The 23,019-nt window shown below is 50.9% G+C and overlaps 1 protein-coding gene across 1 annotated transcript in view; it reads left to right on the top strand.

The window, feature by feature from the left end:
* Nucleotides 1-23,019, top strand: part of PRRC2A (proline rich coiled-coil 2A) — a 51,375-nt gene that overhangs the window by 27,079 nt on the left and 1,277 nt on the right. Inside the window, exons 12-31 of the mRNA XM_044305223.1 lie at nucleotides 800-1,082; nucleotides 1,164-1,393; nucleotides 3,292-3,592; nucleotides 3,800-4,001; nucleotides 4,105-6,036; nucleotides 7,154-7,365; nucleotides 7,456-7,559; nucleotides 8,217-8,328; nucleotides 9,812-9,897; nucleotides 9,978-10,139; nucleotides 10,218-10,340; nucleotides 10,438-10,512; nucleotides 10,604-10,727; nucleotides 11,379-11,419; nucleotides 11,539-11,606; nucleotides 11,697-11,925; nucleotides 20,278-20,373; nucleotides 20,878-21,036; nucleotides 21,379-21,464; nucleotides 21,544-21,601. Coding sequence (XP_044161158.1) covers nucleotides 800-1,082; nucleotides 1,164-1,393; nucleotides 3,292-3,592; nucleotides 3,800-4,001; nucleotides 4,105-6,036; nucleotides 7,154-7,365; nucleotides 7,456-7,559; nucleotides 8,217-8,328; nucleotides 9,812-9,897; nucleotides 9,978-10,139; nucleotides 10,218-10,340; nucleotides 10,438-10,512; nucleotides 10,604-10,727; nucleotides 11,379-11,419; nucleotides 11,539-11,606; nucleotides 11,697-11,925; nucleotides 20,278-20,373; nucleotides 20,878-21,036; nucleotides 21,379-21,464; nucleotides 21,544-21,601 — 4,683 coding nt within the window. The remainder of the gene's footprint in view (nucleotides 1-799; nucleotides 1,083-1,163; nucleotides 1,394-3,291; nucleotides 3,593-3,799; nucleotides 4,002-4,104; nucleotides 6,037-7,153; nucleotides 7,366-7,455; nucleotides 7,560-8,216; nucleotides 8,329-9,811; nucleotides 9,898-9,977; nucleotides 10,140-10,217; nucleotides 10,341-10,437; nucleotides 10,513-10,603; nucleotides 10,728-11,378; nucleotides 11,420-11,538; nucleotides 11,607-11,696; nucleotides 11,926-20,277; nucleotides 20,374-20,877; nucleotides 21,037-21,378; nucleotides 21,465-21,543; nucleotides 21,602-23,019) is intronic.

Genomic DNA, 23,019 nt, shown 5'->3' on the forward strand with positions numbered 1-23,019 from the left:
ACTCTCAAAATCCACTGCGTATACCGCAGCAGAAACCACCGCAGTTGTTCACTTTGGATGCCACGGACCAGTTTGGTGCTTAGTTACCCTAAATAGAGCTAAAGTGCGAGCGGACACCCACCATGGCTTCAGTTAGTATCTGGAACATGGAGCATGTCCCTTCTTGGAGCGGTTGTGGATTTAAAGGGAACCTGTCACCGGGATTTTGTATATAGAGCTGAGGACATGGGTTGCTAGATGGCCGCTAGCACATCCGCAATACCCAGTCCCCATAGCTCTGTGTGCTTTTATTGTGCAAAAAAAACGATTTGATACATATGCAAATAAACCTGAGATGAGTCCTGTACGTGAGATGAGTCAGGGACAGGACTCATCTCAGGTTAATTTGCATATGTATCAAATAGGTTTTTTTGCACAATAAAAGCACACAGAGCTATGGGGACTGGGTATTGCGGATGTGCTAGCCGCCATCTAGCAACCCATGTCCTCAGCTCTATACACAAAATCCCAGTGACAGGTTCCCTTTAAGCTGCCAATCATGCAAAATGAAGCGCTGCCTCCCCTTAAAAACAGTGGGAGGTGGACACCATGCGGTGCCGAACCGCTGTGTGAACAGGCCCCAAAGGGTGAATCTACATATGGCAGACTTATTGCAGAAATTTCTGTAACCTTTCCACTCATCTGGAGACATCCAGGTGCTTGCCAATGAAACTATTCTATTTGGATGCTTTTGCAACAGATCGGCCGGGTAGGAATATATCCTAAGTACTTTACAGTTTAATTAAATCCTTCTGTTTAGGAAAAACCGGTGGCCCCTTTAGCAGTTGCACCCATGGAAGATGAGGATGAGGCATGGCGTCAGCGCAGAAAACAGTCGTCCTCTGAAATCTCCCAAGCTGTGGAGCGTGCCCGGAGAAGAAGAGAAGAGGAGGAACGCAGGATGGAAGAGGAGAGAAGAGCCGCATGCGCGGAGAAGCTCAAGCGTCTGGATATGAAGCGCCGGCCTGCTCCAGAAGAGGCAGAGCAGCCTGCAGCCAGGAGTGGGACTGACGAGGGGCCAGATCCTTCAGCCCATTCTCCTGGTATGATACAGTGTACACTGACCTCATTGCACATTTCTGTGTTATGTTATATATCCTCATATTCTGTTTCTCCGACTGTAGTGGTGGAACCAGCTCCACCTGTTGAAGCTCCCCCACCGCCTGCTGTAGCTCCCCCTCCAGCTCCTCCTGAAGTTCCTCAAGTTAAAGGGGAACCAAGCCCACCTCCCAGACAAGAGCCCAAACAAGAGCCGGTGCCAGCTGTGAGCCGGCCACCTGCTACAGGCCCCTCTCAGGGAGGATATAGCAAATTTCAGAAAAGTCTGCCACCCCGTTTCCAGCGTCAGCAGCAGGTAAGAAGTGTGAGCAGTTTTACTGAGTATGTCTGCATTGTGTCTGTCCTCTTTGAACTAAAAGGGGTTGTGCCCCCTTCCCCTCCAGAGCAGACCTGCAAAGAGAAGCCTGCTTTCTGGCTGCATGGCCTTGGCTACTTCTTCACTGGGCTCCCTGAATGTAAACTTTCTGCAGTCACTGGTCGCAGTGGTGACCTGCTCCTTTTGCATCATGACAAATGGTCATGTGATGCCAGGGGAACAGGTCACCACTGTGGAAGCGTCAAACTGGAAGCTTATATACGTGGAGCAGCCAAGGCCGTGGTGCAAAGTAGGGATCGGCCGATATTCAGTATTTTGACCGTTATCGGTATCGGCATCTATTTTGCCGATATTCCGATAAAGTATGGGGAACACAGATCGCGCTGCTGACAGCGCTCTCCGTGTTCCCTCAGCAGCACAGGGGAGAAGGAAGCAGTGTTTCCCTCCCCCCTGTGATGCCGCTGCCGCCAATGAGAGGAAGGAGGACAAGAGGAGGGGAGGGGCTGTGGCCACTGCGCCACCAATAAAGATAACTCATTCATTAATTCATATACAGGAGGCGGGAGCTGGCTGCAGAATCACATAGCCGGCTCCCTACCTCTATGAGCAATAGCTACGATCTGCGGTAGTTAACCCCTCAGGTGCCGCAGATCGCAGATACCGCTCATAGAGGTCGTGAGTCGGCTATGTGATTCCGCAGCCAGCTCCCGCCTCCTGTATATCAATTGAGAGATTTCTCTTCATTGGTGGCGCAGTGCGCCCCAAGCCCCCCCAGTATTAACCATTGGTGGCGCAGTGCGCCCCCCACCCAAGCCCTTCCTTCCCCAGTATTAATCATTGGTGGCAGTGGCCACAGGATCCCCTCTCCCGTTCTTCTCCGATCGGAGCCCCAGCTGTGTAATCCTGGGGCTCCGATCGGTTACCATGGCAGCCAGGACGATATTGAAGGCCTGGCTGCCATGGTAAGCTCCCTGCTGCTGTGTGCACAAAGCACAGGACAGTGTGAGCTCCTATTCACCCTGATAGAGATCTATCAGGGTGAATAGGACAAGGGTTCTAGTCCCTAAGGGGGCTAATAGTTAGTAAAAAAAAAAACACCAAAATATTAAGTATAAATGAAAAAGAAAGATTTAAAAAAAAAATCCACGTTAACAATAAACATATTCATTTTCAGTAGATTTGTGTAGGATTTTTAAAAAAAAAAAATGAAAATTCCCAGAATATGGGTGTAAATTATCGGCTATCGGCCTGAAAGTTCACAATTATCGGTATCTGCCCTAAAAAATCTATATCGGTCGATCCCTAGTGCAAAGGAGCCAGCATCGGGAAGCGGGTAAGTATGCTTCTCTTTGCAGGTCTGCTCAGGAGGTGGACATGCCCTTTATTTCCAATGCATACTGCCATGGCCAGAGAAATGTAGTATTACATGGCAGCCATACGTTTGAACGGGAGGTGGATTTTGCATTCTTCTTCATAGGGGAGAGGGGCAGGACTCCCAACCCCTCTGACATCCATATGCACAAATAGGGAGTACTGGCACAGATTGCCTCTTTATGAGACAGTCACTTTAAGGCAGGGTTCCCCAACTCCAGTCCTCAGGGCCCACTTGCCATTCAGGATTTAGGAGTATCCCACAGAATGAATACCTGTGGTAAATCCTGATGGATTTACACTAATTATATCAGCTGCTGAATACTAAGGAAATCCTGAAAACGTGACTGGTAGGTGGGCCCTGAGGACTGGAGTTGAGGAACACTGCTTTAAGGTGTCAGATGGTATAGCCACTGCAGAATGCTACATATATTACATGTCATACCTTTGTCACAATAACACCTGACCAGGTTGTAAGAATTTGGTTTACTTTTATTTTGCTGCAGGAGCAGTTAATGAAACAGTGGCAACAGAACAGAACGCCCACTCCTCCTTCCCCGGGTGGACCACCTCCTTCACAGGCTCTTGCAGCACCTACAGCTCAGCCACCTCAAAAAGCGCTCTATGGAGGAGGATCAATGGGACGGACAACACCTGTCCCTACACAACCACCGCCTGCTGCCCTGCCATCACCTCACGTTAGCTATGATCCTCGTTGGGTGATGGTGCCACCTTTTATAGATCCACGAATCATGCAAGGGAGGCCTTTGGATTATTACCCACCCACTGCAGGTGTTCACCCTACAGGTAGGTGGTGACAGGTGTTTGTGGTGTTACTGGTTCTCAACAATATTCTAGTTGAATAGACAGGCGATCCTTACCCTGTGCGTTCCTGACATCCCTCTTTTCTTGTTACATCTTCCCTCTTGCCTTAAATGTTACTTCATTTCCTTTTGTATAGTATGCGCAGCTATGGCTTTATTTTTTTTTAATCTTAATGTGTGCTCTACTAAGGACTGATGTCTCGAGAGCGATCAGATAGTGGTGGATCAGGGTCTGATGGATATGAGCGGCATGCACCACTGATAAGAGACCGAGGGACTCCTCCAGCCGACCCCAAATTAATGTGGGCTGGTGAGATGTACAATCCTCCTGATGCCCGGCCCATGGCATCCCCTATGAGACAGAATACAGAAGAGGAGGACCGGGATCTGAGGTCAGTAGCACCATTGTCCTGGTCGCCCTTTAGTTTCCAGTGTTATGCCTATGACGCTGATGTGCCTCACTTTTTGTCTTTGTTCTTTTTTTTTTACTCTCAGAAGTGACACACCGCCTGTTCGTCCACTTGCTTCCCAGCAGACTCAGCCTTACTTGGGCAATTTTACTACATATCAAGAAAATGCTGTTGGGCACCGATATCCAGTAGATGAGCAGCGTTCTTGGCACCAGCAGCGGAACCACACAGCCTCCCAGCAGCCGCAGCCGCAGCCTACTCCATCCATGGAGCCAAGATGTTCAGAACCTGCCCCGGTTCAACCGACTCTGGCTGCTGCTCCTTCCACACAGCCTCGTCGAGCAGATGACGAACCAGTCATACTCCGGAGAGAAGCTGCTGTTCCTCCTCAAAATCCTCCTTCCCAGCCAGATGCTGCTTCCAAACCGGAAATCAATAGTGGACGCCACAAGGAGGACAGGAAAGAAATGACCAAAGAGGAGATGAAGCCTGAAAGACAAAGCATTAAGAATGAGTATCACAGACCGCCTCGTCGCGAGTCAAAGACTGAGACGCGCTGGGGTCCTAGGCCTGGAGGAGGAGGCGGCCGGAGACAGGAGGAAACTCCAATTACAGGTGGCGCTTACTCTCAGGCATCTGGCCACAGACGTGCGGGTCCTATCAAGCGGACTGTAAGAAAAGAGGAGTCTGGATCCAGAGAGCAGCAGGATAGTAAGCCAGTAAGTCAGACCACGCTAACGGCACCAGAGCCGCCAAAGTCAAGACAGACAAATCATTCTAATAGAGAGGGGGAGCAGCCAGCTGAATCTCCTTCACACAGAAGAAAAGAAACTGTCATTGGCAATGCTCGAGGTTCCCCCGCACTTGTCTCTTCATCTCGTGGCCGCGGCAGAGGAGAGTACTTTGCCAGAGGACGAGGCTTTCGTGGGGCATATCGTGGACGTGGTGGCAGAGGCAGGAGTCGTGAGTTTCGTGGTGGATACAGGAGAGAGGGCCTTTTCTACAGAGAGGATGGCGATTCTTTGGGCAAGCCAGCGTTAAGTGCTGGTGAACGAGAACGTAATGCTAGCGAGACAAGAAGCGAGGGGTCAGAGTACGAAGAAGTTCCCAAAAGACGGCGGCAACGTGGTTCCGAAACTGGGAGCGAAACGGAGCCACTCAATTCTGAAAAAGAGGCTGGAAAGAATGGATTTCCCTTGCAGCAAACACACCCTGAATCTGTTACTATTAATCCTCGACAACAAGACAAGGGTCGGGACCCTGGTAGAGGGGGTCGTACCTTCACACCCAGGGGCGTCCCTTCTAGAAGGGGAAGGGGAGGATCATCGAGCGTCCCGGTGAACTGGAGCCCACTCCCCAGGCAACAACCAAGTGCAACCCAAGGTCCATCTGCACAGCCACCAACTCAGCCGAACAAACCTGAGAGGAGAAACGAAAGGGTGGTCATGCCAATGAGTCCACCAGCACTCAACGACGAAAGAGTTCCTCCTCCACCCAGGAGAAGGAGGCATGGCCGATCGCAGCAGCAAGACAAGCCTCCCCGCTTCCGAAGACTGAAGCAGGAGAGAGAGAATGCTGCCCGAGCGGGGAATGGGCCTGGCCCGCTGCCACCACAGCAGCAGGTGACTGTAATGCAGGAGCAGCACCATCGTCCAGCTCAGCCAGAGGAGGAGCGCCATGGACCCAGACGAGGACACAAGTCACCAGAGCCTTGCAATGCCAACTCTGACCAGGCAAATGAGGAATGGGAGACTGCATCAGAAAGCAGCGACTTCACTGAGAAAAAAGAAAAGGGTGACATTCCTGTCCAGAATGGGGGGTTAGTAGTTGGCCCCGCTTCTTCTGCGGGAGTCAGAGACCAAAGAAAAGATCTGTCAAAGAGAAGCTTCTCCAGCCAAAGGCCAGTCATGGAGAGACAGAACCGTCGACCTATGCATCCTGGTGGACAGAGATCTGGGCGAGGTGGAGGTGGCAAGTCTGGAGAGAAAAGAAGCTGGCCCTCGCCCAGAAATCGAGGGTGAGTCAAGATAGCTTCAGCAGATGAGTTTCAATCACTCAGTTATTTTGAATTAAAGGGGCAGCCCCATGACATATGCCCATATATAATTTCCTGATCGGCAGGGGTCCTCTTCTAGGACGGCATTGCATGTTCTACTGTTTGAATGGAGCGGCAGTCACACATGCCTCTATAGAGGCAGCATAACGTTTGTACTCTGCTCTCTTTGTCGTGGGAGAACCCCTTAAAGGGATTCTGTCACCTCCCCTCAGCCAAAAAACGATTTAAAAGCAGCCATGCAGCACAGCTTACCTGGATTAAGCTGTGCTGTTTAATCTTGAAATCCGTCCAGCAGTTACTTTAAAAAACGACTTTGATCAATAAGGAAATGCGTCCTGAAGGTGCCCAGAGGGGCGTTTTTTTCTTCCTAGTGAGCCCAGTACCGCCCCTCTTTCAGTGCCCAGCCCGCCTTCCTTGTATTTTCTAACTGCCGCCCCCAGCCTGCCACAGCCTCTCCTGCCTCTCCTCCCCCTCCCTCACGCCGAACGAAGTCTCGCACAGGCGCAGTACCCACTGAGGGCTGCGCCTGTGCGATCATCAGGAGACTGAGGGCGGCAGCTTCATCTTCGTCACTGGGCATGCGCCGAGCCCAGTGACGTCCGATGCTCTCTCTTCCCTGCTGACTGAGGGAAGAGAGAGCATCGGACGTCACTGGGCTCGGCGCATGCCCAGTGACGAAGATGAAGCTGCCGCCCTCAGTCTCCTGATGATCGCACAGGCGCAGCCCTCAGTGGGTACTGCGCCTGTGCGAGACTTCGTTCGGCGTGAGGGAGGGGGAGGAGAGGCAGGAGAGGCTGTGGCAGGCTGGGGGCGGCAGTTAGAAAATACAAGGAAGGCGGGCTGGGCACTGAAAGAGGGGCGGTACTGGGCTCACTAGGAAGAAAAAAACGCCCCTCTGGGCACCTTCAGGACGCATTTCCTTATTGATCAAAGTCGTTTTTTAAAGTAACTGCTGGACGGATTTCAAGATTAAACAGCACAGCTTAATCCAGGTAAGCTGTGCTGCATGGCTGCTTTTAAATCGTTTTTTGGCTGAGGGGAGGTGACAGAATCCCTTTAATATTTTTTTCCCTCACAGTGGTAGAACGAATGACGACCGCCCTCCTACATCTGTTCATCTTCCTCATCCACCTCCCAACACAAGCGCAGTCTATCGGGTGGACCGGGTGATTCACAGTAATCCTGCGGGCATACAGCAGGCACTGAGCGAACTAGGGCAAAGACATGGCAAAGTGATAGCCGTCAAACAAAGCTTGGAACTTCCTAGTGGGCGCTGTGAGCCAAGGGCAGGTTAGTGGACGCTCTGCTTCATGCCAGTATCGGGCATGTCTCATGAGCTGATCTTGTCTGCATTATTAACTGGTCGTATTCCTCCGGCAGATTCTCTCCATGACAGCGGTGCTGACTCAGTTAGTGAAAGCTTTGCGGTTCCAGTACAAAAGCGAAATATGCGGCCTCGACGAGCTCGAGAGATTTCACAAGAGGTATAGCAAGACAAGTATATGATGAGACAGTTGTACTGTAAGATATAACTTTATCCTCTATAGAATCTGATCGGTGGGGTCCAACTGCTGGGAGCCCCACCAGTCACGAGAACGCAGGCCCCCAGATGAATGGAGGAGCATGCTAGACTGTCGGGGACAACACTGCTCTCTTGATTGGTGGGGGGTCCCAGCGGTTGGACTCGACTGATCAGATACTTATCACCTATCCTATGGATAGGGCATGCATTTATACTTTGAAGACACCCTTTAAAAGGGGTTGTGTCATCTCGGACAATGGGGGCACACCTCTGAGACCTGCACCTATCTCTTAAACGGAGCCGGCAAAGTCCCAAGGGACGCTGAAAATAGCAAAGCACTGGCTCAGCTATTTCTGTTGGCCCCAAAGAAATGAATGGGAGCGGTGGCCATGCCAGCGCGGGATGCTCCCATTAATTTCTGTGGGGATTCACTCGGCTAATTTTTTTACTGGCCAATAGAAAGGCTTGGTGATACCCGGACCTGGACTCCTGTTAGGCTTCATTTTAGACAAAGGTGCGGCTCCCACCTCTGTCTGAGATGCGAATACCCCTTTAATTACCAGGCCTGCAGCCTGGATTCTTTGCTTTGCAGTTTGTGATTTATTTTTTATTTTTGTAGAATGTTCCTCATGAAGGAATGTCTGCTTCTGCAAAGGCATGGGCACAGCGCTTCTCTCAAGGTCATCACCTGGAGTCTCTCGGGTCAGGTCTCTGGAACAGAGGACAGAGCAGTAAGTTAGCAGTAAAAAGTTAAAACTACAGTAGAGCATTAGAATCTGTCATAGCTGCTCCTAGCTCATCCAGCCTTGTCTACAGAGGAGTCAAAGACACACCGAAAGAAGAAACACACGAGTAGACTTGCTAGTACAGTCTAAAGCTGTGCCAAATTTCTCGCTGTGGCCCAGGCTTGATGATGATTCTGGTGCTCGGCTAGGCACGTTTTTCTAACTTTACACCACCTACTGGTTGGCTTACTTTGTGCCAGGAATTCTTGTCGCATTGTTGAATCTTAACACAACGTCCTGTTGCACAAAGTCACCCCCTTTTTGCCCTCTTAACTTCCCCACCTTCCTAATTTTACTCCAGACTTACTCGCACCTAACCACTCCCCTTTGTATCCTCCGACCAGCCCTGTAGGCTTGTGACACCATTCCATTTCTGCAGTCGAAATCCGGCACCTGCGTGCATCACCTACAGGCCTGGAGGTTACTTAACTGGCGCCTGCGCACTGCATATCACTATGCCTCTGTACTGTGCATCGAATTTCAGCTGCTTCAAAAGAATGAAGTCACAAGCATACAGGTCTGGCTGGAGGATACACAGGGGAGAAGTAAGGCCGGGGGGGGGCCTGGGCACTTGCAGCAAACGTGCCGTCCCTGGGCACTTGCGGTGACTCATTTGCGTATCTTTAAAACTTTTTTGTACTTTGGAGACTCTCACAAATGAGACAAAGGTAACATTAGCGTCATGTACTTGTCTCCCACACAATCGTAGGTGACAGGCTATGGATGTGATTATGGCTGTAAAGTGTTTTCTGGTATTTTCCTTTTGACTAAAAATGACTAACGGGCACCTGCTCCCCCCACACTGACAGATCCATTTTTCCCAGTTCGGCCACCATTAAGGAGGCATTTGATCAATCTGCCCGGTTTGAGGTTTACTTTTGGTCTATTTGAGAGAATAGAATTCATTCTTGTACTCTTGCTTTTTTAAACCGTGAGCCCTCACAGTTCAAAAGTAATGGTTGTCGTTGCCTTGAGTGCTTACCCACTTTTTGTTACCAGTAGGTTCATTTTCAGGGTAATCCGATTCACTTGGCCATGCTCGGTCCGGGAAACACTGTCTGACGAATCTCCCGAACCAACCGCTGCTCCCCTGACCTGAATGACAGTCAGCTCATCATCATGTGAGCACAGTACAATAGACCTGCGATCAGATAGGAGCTGACTATATCATAAAACACTACGATGCAGTCAGTTTGGGGTCTGGGAAGTTGCAGTCGACACATGGAGGGGGCCGAGCACAGTCATGTGAATCACACCTTAGAGTTGTCTTTTTTATCTTTGTTTCCAGACTGTTTTTTAGATTATTGTGAGCATTGATGTTAAACCTTCCTCTCCAAAGGTCTTCTAATGTCTTTATTCTCATCTGTTCTTTGGTGGCCCTGTTTGTGTATCACCATTTTCTTCCCTCTGGTATAATACCTAACATCAGATGACCGGGGAAAGTTTTGCTCTTCTTATCCCATGAATCCCTGGATGGACCCTCTGAATTCTTATGAGGACACCATTAATACTGAGGCAAGTAGAAGCGAGTACGTCGTGTTGTAGTCTGTGTCCACTGGGCGTAAATTAGTTCTCATTCTTTCTTTGAATCCCAGATGAGTCAGTCGGATAGCGGGGTGGATCTGAGCAGCGATTCCCAGCTCTCCTCCAGCAGTTGTAGTCAGCGTAGTTCCCCTGATGGAGGTATGAAGCCTGAAGGAGGCAAGAGATCGGGAAGGCCGGGGGCCAAAGGTCAACCACAGCGTGGACGCAATCCGGTAACGGAGATCTGGGCTCTTTTCTTGTCCGATATGTTTCCTTGCTGCACTTTTCTTACATCTTCATGTCTTTTACAGTTAGTGGGACTTCCTCCTGATCCAATAGGAATGGAGCGGGCCCAGAAGTCCTCATCCGAATGTTCAGGTGTGGCCAGCACCCCTGCTCGCCTTTTATCGCCTCCTCCATCCTCAAGTGCTAAGGTAAGTGTTCATGTCTTCCATATAGTACTGGCTCGCTTCTCACTTACCCCACTGTTTGTGCTCGGTTCTTTCATTTTCCGCTTTGTATTCTGTATAGGAGGCCTGCGTTTCCTCTGGCACCAAGCAGGGCGGCAGAGATGCACAAGGCACTGTAAGCCAGCCACCCTGCATGGTAAGAACCCTTTGCTGCCTCTTTTGCACTTTGCATTTCTCACCATATTCTGTTGTATTTTCCTCCATTCACATGCACTATTCACTTTCAGACAGGCTCCTCCGCACAGTCCTGGGAGATTTCTCCCAATTCGGATGCTGTTGAAGCACAGATGGACCCTCGACAGCTCACTTTATCATCGACCCACCCAGGGGGGACCAGATCACAACATTCAGGTATAAGACTTAAGTCTTGATATAGTTATATATTATATGTTATATAGATATATTTTTGTTTTTGTTTGGTTTTTGGGGTGCTGCCACTCTGCAGGTCCTCCACCCACAGCTGAGCCTTGACAACCTGACCACATAGACATGCATCATGGAAAATTCCATGAGGCACTACAGTCGATACTTGTGGCGTTTCTTATGTTTATCAGCTTGGCCTTTATCTGTGGTGTTCTGGAGGATGATGGAATATCTGTAGAATGGATTGGCCTTCATCTCTGTTCTGGAGGATGATGGAGTATCTCCAGAATGGCACAGCCTTCATCTGTGGTGTTCTGGAGGATGATGGAGTATCTCCAGAATGGCACAGCCTTCATCTGTGGTGTTCTGGAGGATGATGGAGTAACTCTAGAATGGCACAGCCTTCATCTGTGGTGTTCTGGAGGATGATGGAGTATCTCCAGAATGGCACAGCCTTCATCTGTGGTGTTCTGGAGGATGATGGAGTATCTCCAGAATGGCACAGACTTGATCTGTGGAGGAAAACTTCAGTTACAGGTAAAAATCTGAATTCAGCTTTTACTGTAAATTGTGGCTGGTTTGGCTGTACTGTGGAATATTTTCATCTTTTTATTAGTATTTTTTTTTTCCTCTTTACAGATGAGCGAGGTCAGAGGGTGTATCCAAACCAGTACTATCGGGTAGGAAAACACTGGCTGCACGCTGTACGCCATTAAGAGCGCGATGGTCAGAGCTGCATATTTTGGTTTTTGTTTCTCTGAATGGATTTATAATTTCCATTGCTTGCATTCTGTGGCAGGTGGATGTCCATGTCACAGGCACGGGCAGTGGGTACAGACCTGGAACCCCCTCTCTGCAGCCCTACAGGTCAGAGAATTTCGTGACCCCTCTCTACCTTTCTTCTACCTCTTTCCTCTATTATCTCTACGTCATACTTTTTGTCTTGCTTTGTGACAGATCCCAGCCTCTGTACCTGCATCCTGCTCAGTCACCAGGTGGAGCGCCTGCCCTGCTGCCGACATCTGCACTTCTCTCCGGCATTGCCCTGAAAGGCCAGTATCTAGAGTTCAGTGACTTGAGCAAAATGCCTGCAGGCAGCTTGTTATACCAGGCTCCAGCCTTCCTCTACAGCGGTCATTACTGCCCAGCACAAGTCAGCACTGACCAGCAGCAGCAGATGTTGCAGGTATGATTCATTTCATCCTTGGGGGTCGTATCAAACAGGGTTTTCCCATGAACAATATTTATCACCTATGCCCGGAATGGATGATAAAGATGTGATACCTTCATCTGTGGTCTCTGGGATCTGTATCATATGTTATATGGAGGTGGTGGATTACCACGGAACTAATAAGATGTCCTGCTCTGTATGTTTCCGCTAGAACGCCCCACCAATTAGAAGAACGGTGGTCCACAGTCCCCTGAGTGAATTCAGCAGTAGTGTGACCATGCTGCTCCTTTTACTGTTTATGTGAATAGGATCTCACTTGTATCATCGGGGGACCATGGGGTATGGCTGCAGCCACAAGGAGGCGACACTAAGCTGAGAAAAAAAAAAAAGTTTTAGCTCCTCGGCTATGCTAGTTATTCAGGCACCAAGCTAATCAGCTAAATAAATGTAGTTTGGGGGGGGGGGGGGGGAAATCCCTCAAAAAATCATGGCCAGCCCATTTACTAAAAGCAGTCATGTAATGGTAAATCCCTGGAGGCTCCAGTGGTCAGCCCTTCTACCACTGAGGACAGTAATTGGCTGCAGCAGTACTAACGCGTCGCCACTGCAGCTTGTAAAATAAATCAGCGGTACAAGAGAGTGAATTTAAGGCAATTGGGCGCATGTCCGAGATTTTAAACGTCTCACCCCCTACCCCTTTAAAATACGATTAGGCGACGTGCCAATCCAAGAACATTTAGGGCCTGTTCTCAAAGCCACCTTTTACCGCTGGAATTTTGGAGTAGATCCGGGATTGCGGGATGAGATGACTGTTTTATTGGCACTATTTTGGGGTGCGTGTGACTTTTTTTTTGATCGCTTGATATTACACTTTCTCGCCCATTTTCCTTGGGGGACACAGACCTTGGGTATAGCTCAGCTCCCTAGGAGGCGTGACACTAAGTAAAACTGTTAAGCCCCTCCTCCATCAGCTATACCCTCAGCCTGGAGATAGAGGCTACCAGTTTTAGCTTAGTGTCCAAGGAGGCAAGACACTCCCTGCTACTGCAGGGCTGTTTTCTCCTTGTTATTTTTACTTTTTCTTCTAATTTTGTTATTTTATTTTTTCTTAGGGATACCAGAGACGCATTAGACCTCTCTGCTCTCCCGGGGTTGAGCTGCGCCAGTGCCAACTTATCTGCACTGCTGCCTCCCCCACAGAAGCAATAGGAGGATCTGGGCAGCAATGGCTCCCCTACATCCCGCCAGCTAGGGGGTCGCCCGCACGCCAAGCCCCTCTTCCAGCTTCCTGCCACTGCGGTGCCAGTGGCTGAAGGGGCGACCCTGCTGGAAAGGACTGAGGGTGAAGACGTCGGACGGTGAGATGGCTATTCCAGCCCATACCCCGTCCCTATCTGCAGCATCTACCCCTCTGGGTAAGGGGGGCACCCGTGGTCGCTCATTCTGAGCGCTCATCTGCAGGACAATGCAGCACAGCAGCATCCTCAGCACCCCCACGCCGTTCCCCCCCACGCTGCTATCTTTCTCCCCCTCATTCGGGGCTGACTCCATTTTTCTCTTCTCTCCCCCTTCCCGCCGAGAACGGGGGGCGGGGCTTAGCGGTCCCGGCAGGGGGCGGGGCTTACGCGCGCGTCATTTTGGGGGCGGAGCTACGTTCTCCTTCACAGGAGACATTTCAAGCGCTGGAGGGGGCGGAGCTTGTTCCCCGTGCTTTCTGCTGAGGTTTCCCGCGCTTCCTCACTCCTGACAGGAAGCTGGGACACGGTGGGGGACTCTAACCTCCTGTGTACATCGCTCGGCTTCTGTGGGCGCTCTCTGCTGCTCACTGCTGTTCACTGCTTCTCTGCTGCTGCTGATCTGGGCCATCTCCTGACGTTCTTCTGAGGCACTGGTAGGACAGTTAACCCTCTCCTAACCCTCCTGGTCATAGCTGCTATAACCCTTTGTGGTCTCTATATTAGAGTACAACCACACTTCAGCATGTCAGATCCCACAGGTGCCCCCAAACCCTGGTACCATGCCTGTACCGCCTGTAAGGAACTTTTTCCGCGTGGGCAATCTGAGCCGCATTGCCTTGCATGTCAGGCCCCGGTGCAGGGCCCGCTTCCCGCTACGCCCCCCGGTGCCTCTGAACCCCCTGACTGGGCTAGGTCTCTGTCTCAGGCGGTGGAAAGCCTTACACACGTAGTGGGCCGTCTCGTGGATAGACCGCCTCTCCCGCAGGCTGCCACAATCCCTGTCGCACCCGCTGGGACTACCGTTTCTGCCGCCCCCACTGGTTCCCTGCCTCCCAGCGAATCTTCCAGGGCCCGGCATACTCAGAAACGTTCAAGGGTTGAGCGCACATCTTCTCCAGATGCTTCGCTCTCTCCGCCATGCGTGCGAGCTCAGTCAAGTCTATCCTCTCAAAGGGATACGCTTTCTGAGGGAGAACTGGCGGATTCGGACGTGGACATGGACTCAGAGCTTCCGTCCAAATTGGCGTCCGCGGTGGGGCATCTTGTCACTAGCATCCGTGATACCTTTCAGCTACACGATGACCCCCCCAGCTCTGAACAGGCCGGCGTGTCCTTTCTCCGCCCCAAACAGGCCTCCAAGGTTTTTCCCATACACGCTGATTTTTCTTCTGTGGTATCCAAGGCTTGGACTCGGCCTAACGTCCGCTTTATTACACCCAAAAAGCTGGACATTTGTTATCCCTTTCCAGCGGATTCTGTGACCACGTGGACATCCCCGCCTAAGGTTGATCCTCCCGTGGCTCGCCTGTCCAAAAGCACTACTATTCCTGTACAGGACGGATCTTCCCTCCAGTCTGTTGAGGACCGTCGTACGGAATCCCTCTCCAAGGCCATATTTACTGCCTCTGGTTCGGCCCTTAGACCGGTCTTTGCCTCCGCCTGGGTTGGCAAAGCGGTCTCTGAATGGGGTTTGCAACTGGAACGGGAGTTAGGGTCGGACGTCCCTGTTCAGGACCTCCGTTCCTTAGCCCAACTAATTGTTCAGGCCGGAAAATTCGTCTGTGAGGCCTCCCTTGATGCGGGTGCCCTCATTGCCCGTTCCTCTGCCCTGGCAGTTTCTGTCAGGAGGGAACTCTGGCTGAAGGTTTGGGCGGCGGACGCCGCTTCCAAACGCTCTTTGGCCGGCCTACCATTCACGGGTTCCCGCCTGTTCGGAACCCGTCTGGACGAACTTATATCAGAGGCCACGGGTGGGAAGAGTACTCACCTCCCCCAGTCCAGGCCAATGGGCGCCCCCCGTGGTCGCGCTGGTTCGTCCCGTTTTTCGGTCCTTTCGCAAGCCCACCGGGTCTAGACCCGCGGCCAGTTCTTCTTCCTCTGGCCCAGCCCAGGATAGACGCAAGAAGCCGTTTTTTTCGGACGCAAACTACCTGGCGCAAGTCCCAGCCTGCACGGGCTCCCACAGGCCAGCAGCCCTCTGCCTGAAGGTGCGCCCCCACCCACCCGGGTGGGGGGCCGCCTTCTCCTATTCAGGAACGTATGGCGGGCCCACATCTCAGACGCATGGGCGCTCGAGATTGTATCTTGCGGATACAAAATCGAATTTGCGTCCATTCCGCCAGACCGTTTCTTCCGATCCCGTCCTCCGCGAGATCCCGTACGAGTGGCCGCCTTCTTCGCGGCCATTCACTCTCTAATGGACAAGGGTGTCGTCGCCCCCGTGCCTCCGACGGAAAGGTTCAGGGGGTTCTACTCGAACCTCTTTGTGGTTCCCAAGAAGGAAGGCTCAGTGCGTCCGATCTTGGACCTAAAACGCCTGAACCGTTTTCTCCGACTGCAGGGATTCCGGATGGAGTCTCTCAGGTCCGCAGTGGCCTCCCTGGAAAGAGGGGATTTCATGGCCTCAATCGACATTCAGGATGCATACCTCCACGTTCCGGTTGCTCCATGTCATCACCGCTTCCTGCGCTTTGCGGTGGGGGACGATCACTTCCAATTCGTCGCCCTTCCCTTTGGTCTGGCGACGGCTCCTCGAGTGTTCACCAAGGTCCTGGCCCCTGTCTTGGCCCTTCTACGTTCAAGAAGTGTTTTTCTTCTCCCATACTTGGACGACATCCTGGTCAAGGCACCCTCCTTCTCTCAGACATCCCGCAGTGTGGAACTCACTCTGGAGACCCTGACGCGGTTCGGTTGGATTATCAACCACCCCAAATCTTCCCTTACCCCCTCCAGACGGCTGATCTTCCTGGGGATGCTCCTGGATACAGAGTTGGCGGAGGTCCGCCTTCCGTCGGACAAGCGTCTGGCCCTTCGCGGGTCGGTTCGCAGTCTCCTCCGTCATCACCGCCCTTCCCTCAGATCCAGCATGCGGTTGTTGGGAAAGATGGTTGCCTGTTTCGAAGCGGTGCCGTTCGCACAATTCCGATCCCGCACCTTTCAGAGGGCAATTCTGTCGGCCTGGGACAAATCACCGAGGAGTCTGGACAGGACCTTTCTTCTGCCTCCCCTGGCTCGGGCTTCCCTCGGCTGGTGGTTGCATATCCCTCTAAGGGGGAAGTCCTTCCTTCCACTGAACTGGCTGGTGATTACCACAGATGCCAGCTTACGGGGGTGGGGGGGGGGGGTTTTCCCTCCCCGGTCCGTCCAGGGCGTTTGGTCTCTATCGGAGTCCAGACTTCCAATCAATATTCTGGAACTGAGGGCGATTCTTCTGTCCCTCAGACACTAGACCCATCTGCTGAGGGGCCACCCTGTTCGGATCCAATCGGACAATGCCACGGCTGTGGCATACATAAACCATCAGGGAGGCACTCGCAGCGATGCAAGAGGTGACCCTCATTCTCCTCTGGGCGGAGACGCACGTGCCGGCCTTATCTGCGATTTACATCCCGGGGGTGGACAACTGGGCGGCGGATTTCCTCAGCCGGTCCACCATCGACCCGGGAGAATGGTCCCTGCACCCAGAGGTGTTCGAAGCCCTTTGTCTTCGCTGGGGTCGCCCCGACGTGGACCTCATGGCCTCCAAATTCAACCACAAGGTCCCCCTATACCTGGCCAGGGCACGGGACCCGAAGGCATACGGTGCCGACGCGCTCGTCCTTCCGTGGCGCGAATTCTCCCTTCTGTACGTCTTTCCTCCTTTACCCCTCCTGCCACGGGTTCATCGGAGGATCGCGGCAGAGGGCGTCCCCGCGATTCTAATCGCCCCGGATTGGCCCCGTCGGTCTTGGTACGCCGACCTAATGTTGCTGTTGGCAGACGCACCGTGGCCACTGCCCTCCAGGGAAGACCTTCTCTCTCAGGGACCGATCTTCCACGAGCATTTAGGCTCGCTACGTTTGACGGCGTGGCTATTGAGACCGCCGTCTTAACGCGACGGGGTTTCTCCGCGGACGTAGTCCGCACCATGATCCGGGCTCGTAAGCCCGTATCCTCTAGGATCTACTATCGGGTTTGGAGGTCCTATCTGGGGTTCTGTGAGTCCCGGAGCATCCCACCTCTCCGGTTTTCTCTTCCCACAATCCTGTCCTTCCTCCAGTCGGGTCTGGACCTGGGGCTGTGCCTCAGTTCTCTGAAGGGTCAGATTTCGGCGCTGTCTAATCTTCTCCAGCGTCCCCTGGCCCCTCTAGGGCCAATTAAGACCTTTTTACAAGGGGTGGCTCACTCTGTTCCGCCGTACCGCCCTCCAGTTCCTTCCTGGGACCTGAATGTGGTGCTCTCGTCGCTCCAATCAGCCCCCTTCGAGCCTTTACGGGAGGTCTCCCTTCGCCTTCTGTCCTGCAAGGTCATCTTTCTTGTGGCCGTCACGTCTCTCCGACGGGTGTCGGAGTTAGCGGCTCTTTCTTGCTCCGAACCTTTCCTGATCTTCCACCAGGATAAGGTTGTGCTTCGGCCTGTCCCGACTTTCCTGCCAAAGGTGGTCTCCGCCTTTCACATCAATGAGGACATCGTCCTTCCGTCGCTCTGTCCCTCTCCTTCCCACCCCAGAGAACGGGAACTGCACCGTCTGGATGTGGTCAGGGCGTTGAGGATTTATTTGGAGGTCACCGGGTCCTTTCGGCGCACGGACTCCCTGTTTGTGGTTCCGGAGGGTTCGCGCAAAGGGTTGGCGGTCTCCAAGGTGGCTATTGCCCGTTTCATTAAACTGGCGGTGTCTGAGGCTTATCGAGCCAAGGGCAGACCTCCGCCTTTCGGCGTCACTGCTCATTCCACCAGAGCAGTCGGAGCTTCCTGGGCGCAGAGGCATCGGGCCTCGGCTGAACAGTTGTGCAAAGCAGCCACTTGGTCCTCTCTGCACACTTTCACAAAGTTCTATAGGGTGCATACGCATGCATCAGCGGATGCTGCTTTGGGCCGCCTGGTTTTGCAGGCAGCGGTTTCCTGATGCTCTGGTGGTGTTCCGCCTTGGGTTTGTGGTCCCTCCCTTCTTGGACTGCTCTTGAACGTCCCAAGGTCTGTGTCCCCCAAGGAAAATGGGCGAGAAAAGGAGATTTTTGTATAACTTACCAGTTAAATCTCTTTCTCGCTCTTCCTTGGGGGACACAGCACCCACCCTTCTGTGTTTGGTTACAGGGTTATGGTCTGGCGCCCCGTTGGGTTGCTGGCTGGTTGTTTCCGTTATTGGTTGTTATCCTTTCACTACTTGGACACGCAACTGGTAGCCTCTATCTCCAGGCTGAGGGTATAGCTGATGGAGGAGGGGCTTAACAGTTTTACTTAGTGTCACGCCTCCTAGGGAGCTGAGCTATACCCAAGGTCTGTGTCCCCAAAGGAAGAGCGAGAAAGAGATTTAACTGGTAAGTTATACAAAAATCTCCTTTTTTGTGATGTAAGGTGACAAAAAATGGTTTATTTATCACAGTTTTTATTATTTTTTACGGTATTCATCTGAGGGGTTAGGTCATGTGATATGTTTATAGAGCCGGTCGATACGGACGCGGCGATACCTAATATGTCTACTTTTTTTTTATTTATGTAAGTTTTACACAATAATATAATTTTTGAAACTAAAAAAATCATGTTTTAGTGTCTCCATATTCTGGGAGCCGTATTTTTATTTTTAGTTTTTGGGCGATTATCTTAGGTAGGGTCTCATTTTTTGCGAGATGAGATGACGGTTTGATTGGCACTATTTTGGGGTGCATATGACTTTTTGATGGCTTGCTATTACACTTTTTGTAATGTAAGGTGACAAAAAATGGTTTATTTAGCACAGTTTTTATTTTTTACCATGTGATATTTTTATAGAGCCGGTCGATACGGACGTGGCGATACCAAATATGTATACTTTTTATTTTATTTATGTAAGTTTTACACAATAACAGCTTTTTTCAAACAAAAAAAATTATGTTTTAGTGTCTCCATATTCTGAGCCATATTTTTTTTTTTTTTTTTGGGCGATTGTCTCAGGTAGGGGCTCATTTTTTGCGGGATGAGGGGACTGTTAGATTGGTACTATTTTGGTGGCCAAATGCCTTTTTGATAGCTTGCTGTTGTACTTTTTGTGATGTAAGGTGACAAAAAAAGTTTATTTATCACAGTTTTTATTATTTTGTACGGTATTCATCTGAGGGGTTAGGTCATGTGATATGTTTATAGAGCAGATCGATACGGACGCGGCGTTACCTAATATGTATACCCCCCCTATTTTTTACCAATTTTTTTTTTTACTTTATTTGGGGAAAATTACGTTTTAGTTTATTTTTACTTGAAACTTTTAATTTTTCTGGAGGAAAACTTTTTATTTTCACTTTATTTTTTGTCCCACTTTGGGACTTGAGCTTTTGGGGGTATATTCCTTTACAATGCATATGCAGTGCAATACTTCTGTATTGGAATGCATTGGCTGTATGAGTAATACTGTGTACTAATTCAGCTTCCGGGGCCTGTGAGATCCAGGGGGCTGGATCTCACAGGCTCTTCACCGGAAGGCAGCGCAGATGCCTCAGGAAGGCATTGCGCTTCCTTCCATGACATCGGGTCCCCCCCCCCCCCACAGCCCCATGGGGACTTGATGGCACCGCCGCCGCACTATAGAAAGCCGCAAACTGCAGGTCTGAATTGACCCCACCCCCGCGTATTTAGCCTAGGTGCCTGCTCAATGATTTGAGCAGGCAGCAGGTTCCGATCACCGCCTGCCAGGTGGCGGTGATCGGAACTATACATGACGTACCGGTACGTCATGGGTCCTTAAGGACTTGGGATCCATGCCATACCGGTACGTCATGGGTCCCTTCTTTGCACAGAGTCCGGACAGACACCATTGAAAGCCGCAGCAGGTGTCTGCTCTTGGTTTTGCTCTACTCAGTGTGGCTAAAGTGCAAGTGTGTAAACTGACCCCGGATTTGACAGAGACAGAATACGCCGTTTGAACATCTCCTTTAATGTTAATATGCTGTTTCGCTCTCAGGTCAGACAGGACATGGCATCTGCATCTGATTACTACTCTGCTTCTCTTCATCATGCTGGACAGAGCGGGTACCTCACTGCAGCTCCCACCCAGCAGGTAAGTACACACGTAGACCTGCACTGTGCACAGTATCGTATATGTGAGGAGCAGGCGACAAGCAGTGTAGATATAAATTGTCCACCTTGCCAACCGGTTTTATTTTTTGGGCATCTGAAGTGACGCCTGAAGCAGCTTCGCAAATGATATTGATGTCAGATTTCCCATTGTTTTGTGTCCACAGCTCCCAAGCAAACCTCTGCCTCTCCATGTGTAGTTTGGTCCTGCACCTCCGTACGTTTTCATTTGCGCCCTGCTTCTTGCAAATCTCCTGATGGTATGCTAGCAAAATATAGGGGACTGATGAGGAGTAGTGCATGACCACATTACAGAGTGTAACCATGGAGACGCATAGGCCTTCAGAAGAGCTGCAGACACAAAAGTGTAGGAAACCTTTAACTAAGGCTATTAGCCGAGCTGTTGTATTCTAGATACAATGGGACAATAACAGTGAGTTGTGCAGGTGGACGTGTCCTTTAATTCTTGCCACTTTTTCCATGTCAGGTTCTCTTTCCAATGGTGGATAGCCAGCTCCCAGTAATGGGGTTTGGATCTCTGTCATCTGCAGCTCAGCCTCCACTTGTCCCTGTAGGTCAAGCACTGCAGCCGCTTCATCAGCTCTCTGCCACGGGCCGTACACATGCACACAATGTCAGACATGAGGCAAGTACTATGTAGAAATTGGTGGTTTCCAAACCCGTTATTGCTGGGTAGGGGCGGGTAAAGCATTCTGTAATGTAGCTGTGACACCTGTGACCTTATAGTCTTTGTAATGTACAGATAACAATTATGGATCCCTTTGCTAAGAGCTGGAGAGTGGGGGCTCCTCTCTGCCTAATGATGTATTATATGTAATACCACATTTCCCCTGCAGAGGTCTCTGTCTGCAGCTTCCTGATCACCAGAGGATAGAGCGGCTGGGGCTGTCTCTGGGATCTGTATCATATGTTATATGGAGGTGGTGGATTACCACAGACTAAGATGCCCTGCTTTGTATGTTTCCAGTATTCCACACATTCAACTGACGTGAAGCCATCTGAAGATCAGAGGAGGCATGGAGCAGGAGCATCTGTCCCAGTGTTAGGAGGGAGGTAAGCTGAAGGAAAGCGGAAGAAGCAGCGATGGGGCACCGTGTTCTGTTACTATTCCTAATGGTCATCTTCTTTTCAGGCTAAAACCTTCAAGTTATGAAGCTGCCCGAATCCAGCGCCTTGAGGTTTATCAGCAGGTATTTCCCCAGGGTCTTGTGTTTGTCCTCTGCTCCTTCCTGTTGTGTTCAGTCTTCAGGTCCCTCCATTCTGGATAATCTGTACGGTCCTGATAATCCACCTCACTATGGGTGACTGTGATCTGATCGTCATTTCCCAGTCATCCCGTGTCCGGATACAAATGACGGCCATTACGACAGAACTCCTTAGTGCCTCTCCGGCTACTTTCACACTAGCATTTTCAATTCCGCTATTAAGATCCATCATAGGATCTGAGTAGCGGATGAAAACGCTTCAGTTTTGTCCCCATTCATTGTCAAAATGGACCCCATCGCGGACAGAATAACACCGCAAGCAGCATTTTTCTGTCTGTGATGTGGTGCGGAGTAAGACGGATCCGTCCTGACACACAATGTAAGTCCATGGGGACGGATTCTCTGACATAATAGAAAACTGATCCGTCCCCCATTCATTTTCAATAGTGTTCATGACTGATCTGTCATGACTATATCAGACATAATACAACCGGATCCATTCATGACGGATGCATGCGGTTGTATTATGGTAACGGAAATGTTTTTGCAGATCCATGACGGATCCGCAAAAAACGCTAGTATCAAAGTAGCCTCCGTAGGGGTGCAGTGCACCAACTCCCCGGCAGAAGCTCTTCCCTGGTGATGGCCGCTGACGTCTCCGGCCTTATTTCATTGCTTACTTTCCCAAGCTGGAATCTTTATTACTGGGAAAGTAGCAGCCAATGAAACCGGTGTGATAGGTGGATCTGCTGCGTCCTCCAGCGGTAGAGCTCTTTATGCTGATCATGGGGACTTCTAACTCAGATTCCACCTGTCCGAGGCCCACACATCCCCATTTAGTGGTGGGAACTGGAGAAGGGCTATGGTTTAATCCTTTACACGCTATAATCCACATAGGATTAAATAGTGGATGATATTAGTATCCCTGAGTTGTCTGTCCATATTTTTTTCGTTTTTGATGAACAGCGCCACCTCTGGTTGCACCAGGCATCGAAATGTTGATACTTTTTTTACCCAGATCGATATGATACCGCCTTGTCATAGAGGACGGGTGCCGGGCACCCGCCGCCTATATTTGTAATAAAAGGTTATTTATCTTCATTGGTGGCGCAGTGCGCCCCCCTCCAACCCCAGTATTGTACATTTTATAATCGTGACGCAGTGCGCTCCCCCCTACCCCCCAGTATTATAGTCATTGGTGGTAGTATCCACAGGTCCCCTCCTCATTGGTGGCAGTGGCAGCTTCTGATCAGAGCCCCAGCAGTGAAATCGGTTATCATGGCAGCCAGGACGCTACTGAAGCCCTGGCTGCCATGGTAACCTCCCTGCTGCTGTGTGCACAGAGCAGCAGGGAGAGTGTGAGGTCCTATTCACCCTGATAGAGCTCTATTAGGGTTCTAGCC

The sequence above is a fragment of the Bufo gargarizans genome, chromosome 9, assembly GCF_014858855.1.
Source record: "Bufo gargarizans isolate SCDJY-AF-19 chromosome 9, ASM1485885v1, whole genome shotgun sequence".
Classification (NCBI taxonomy): domain Eukaryota; kingdom Metazoa; phylum Chordata; class Amphibia; order Anura; family Bufonidae; genus Bufo; species Bufo gargarizans.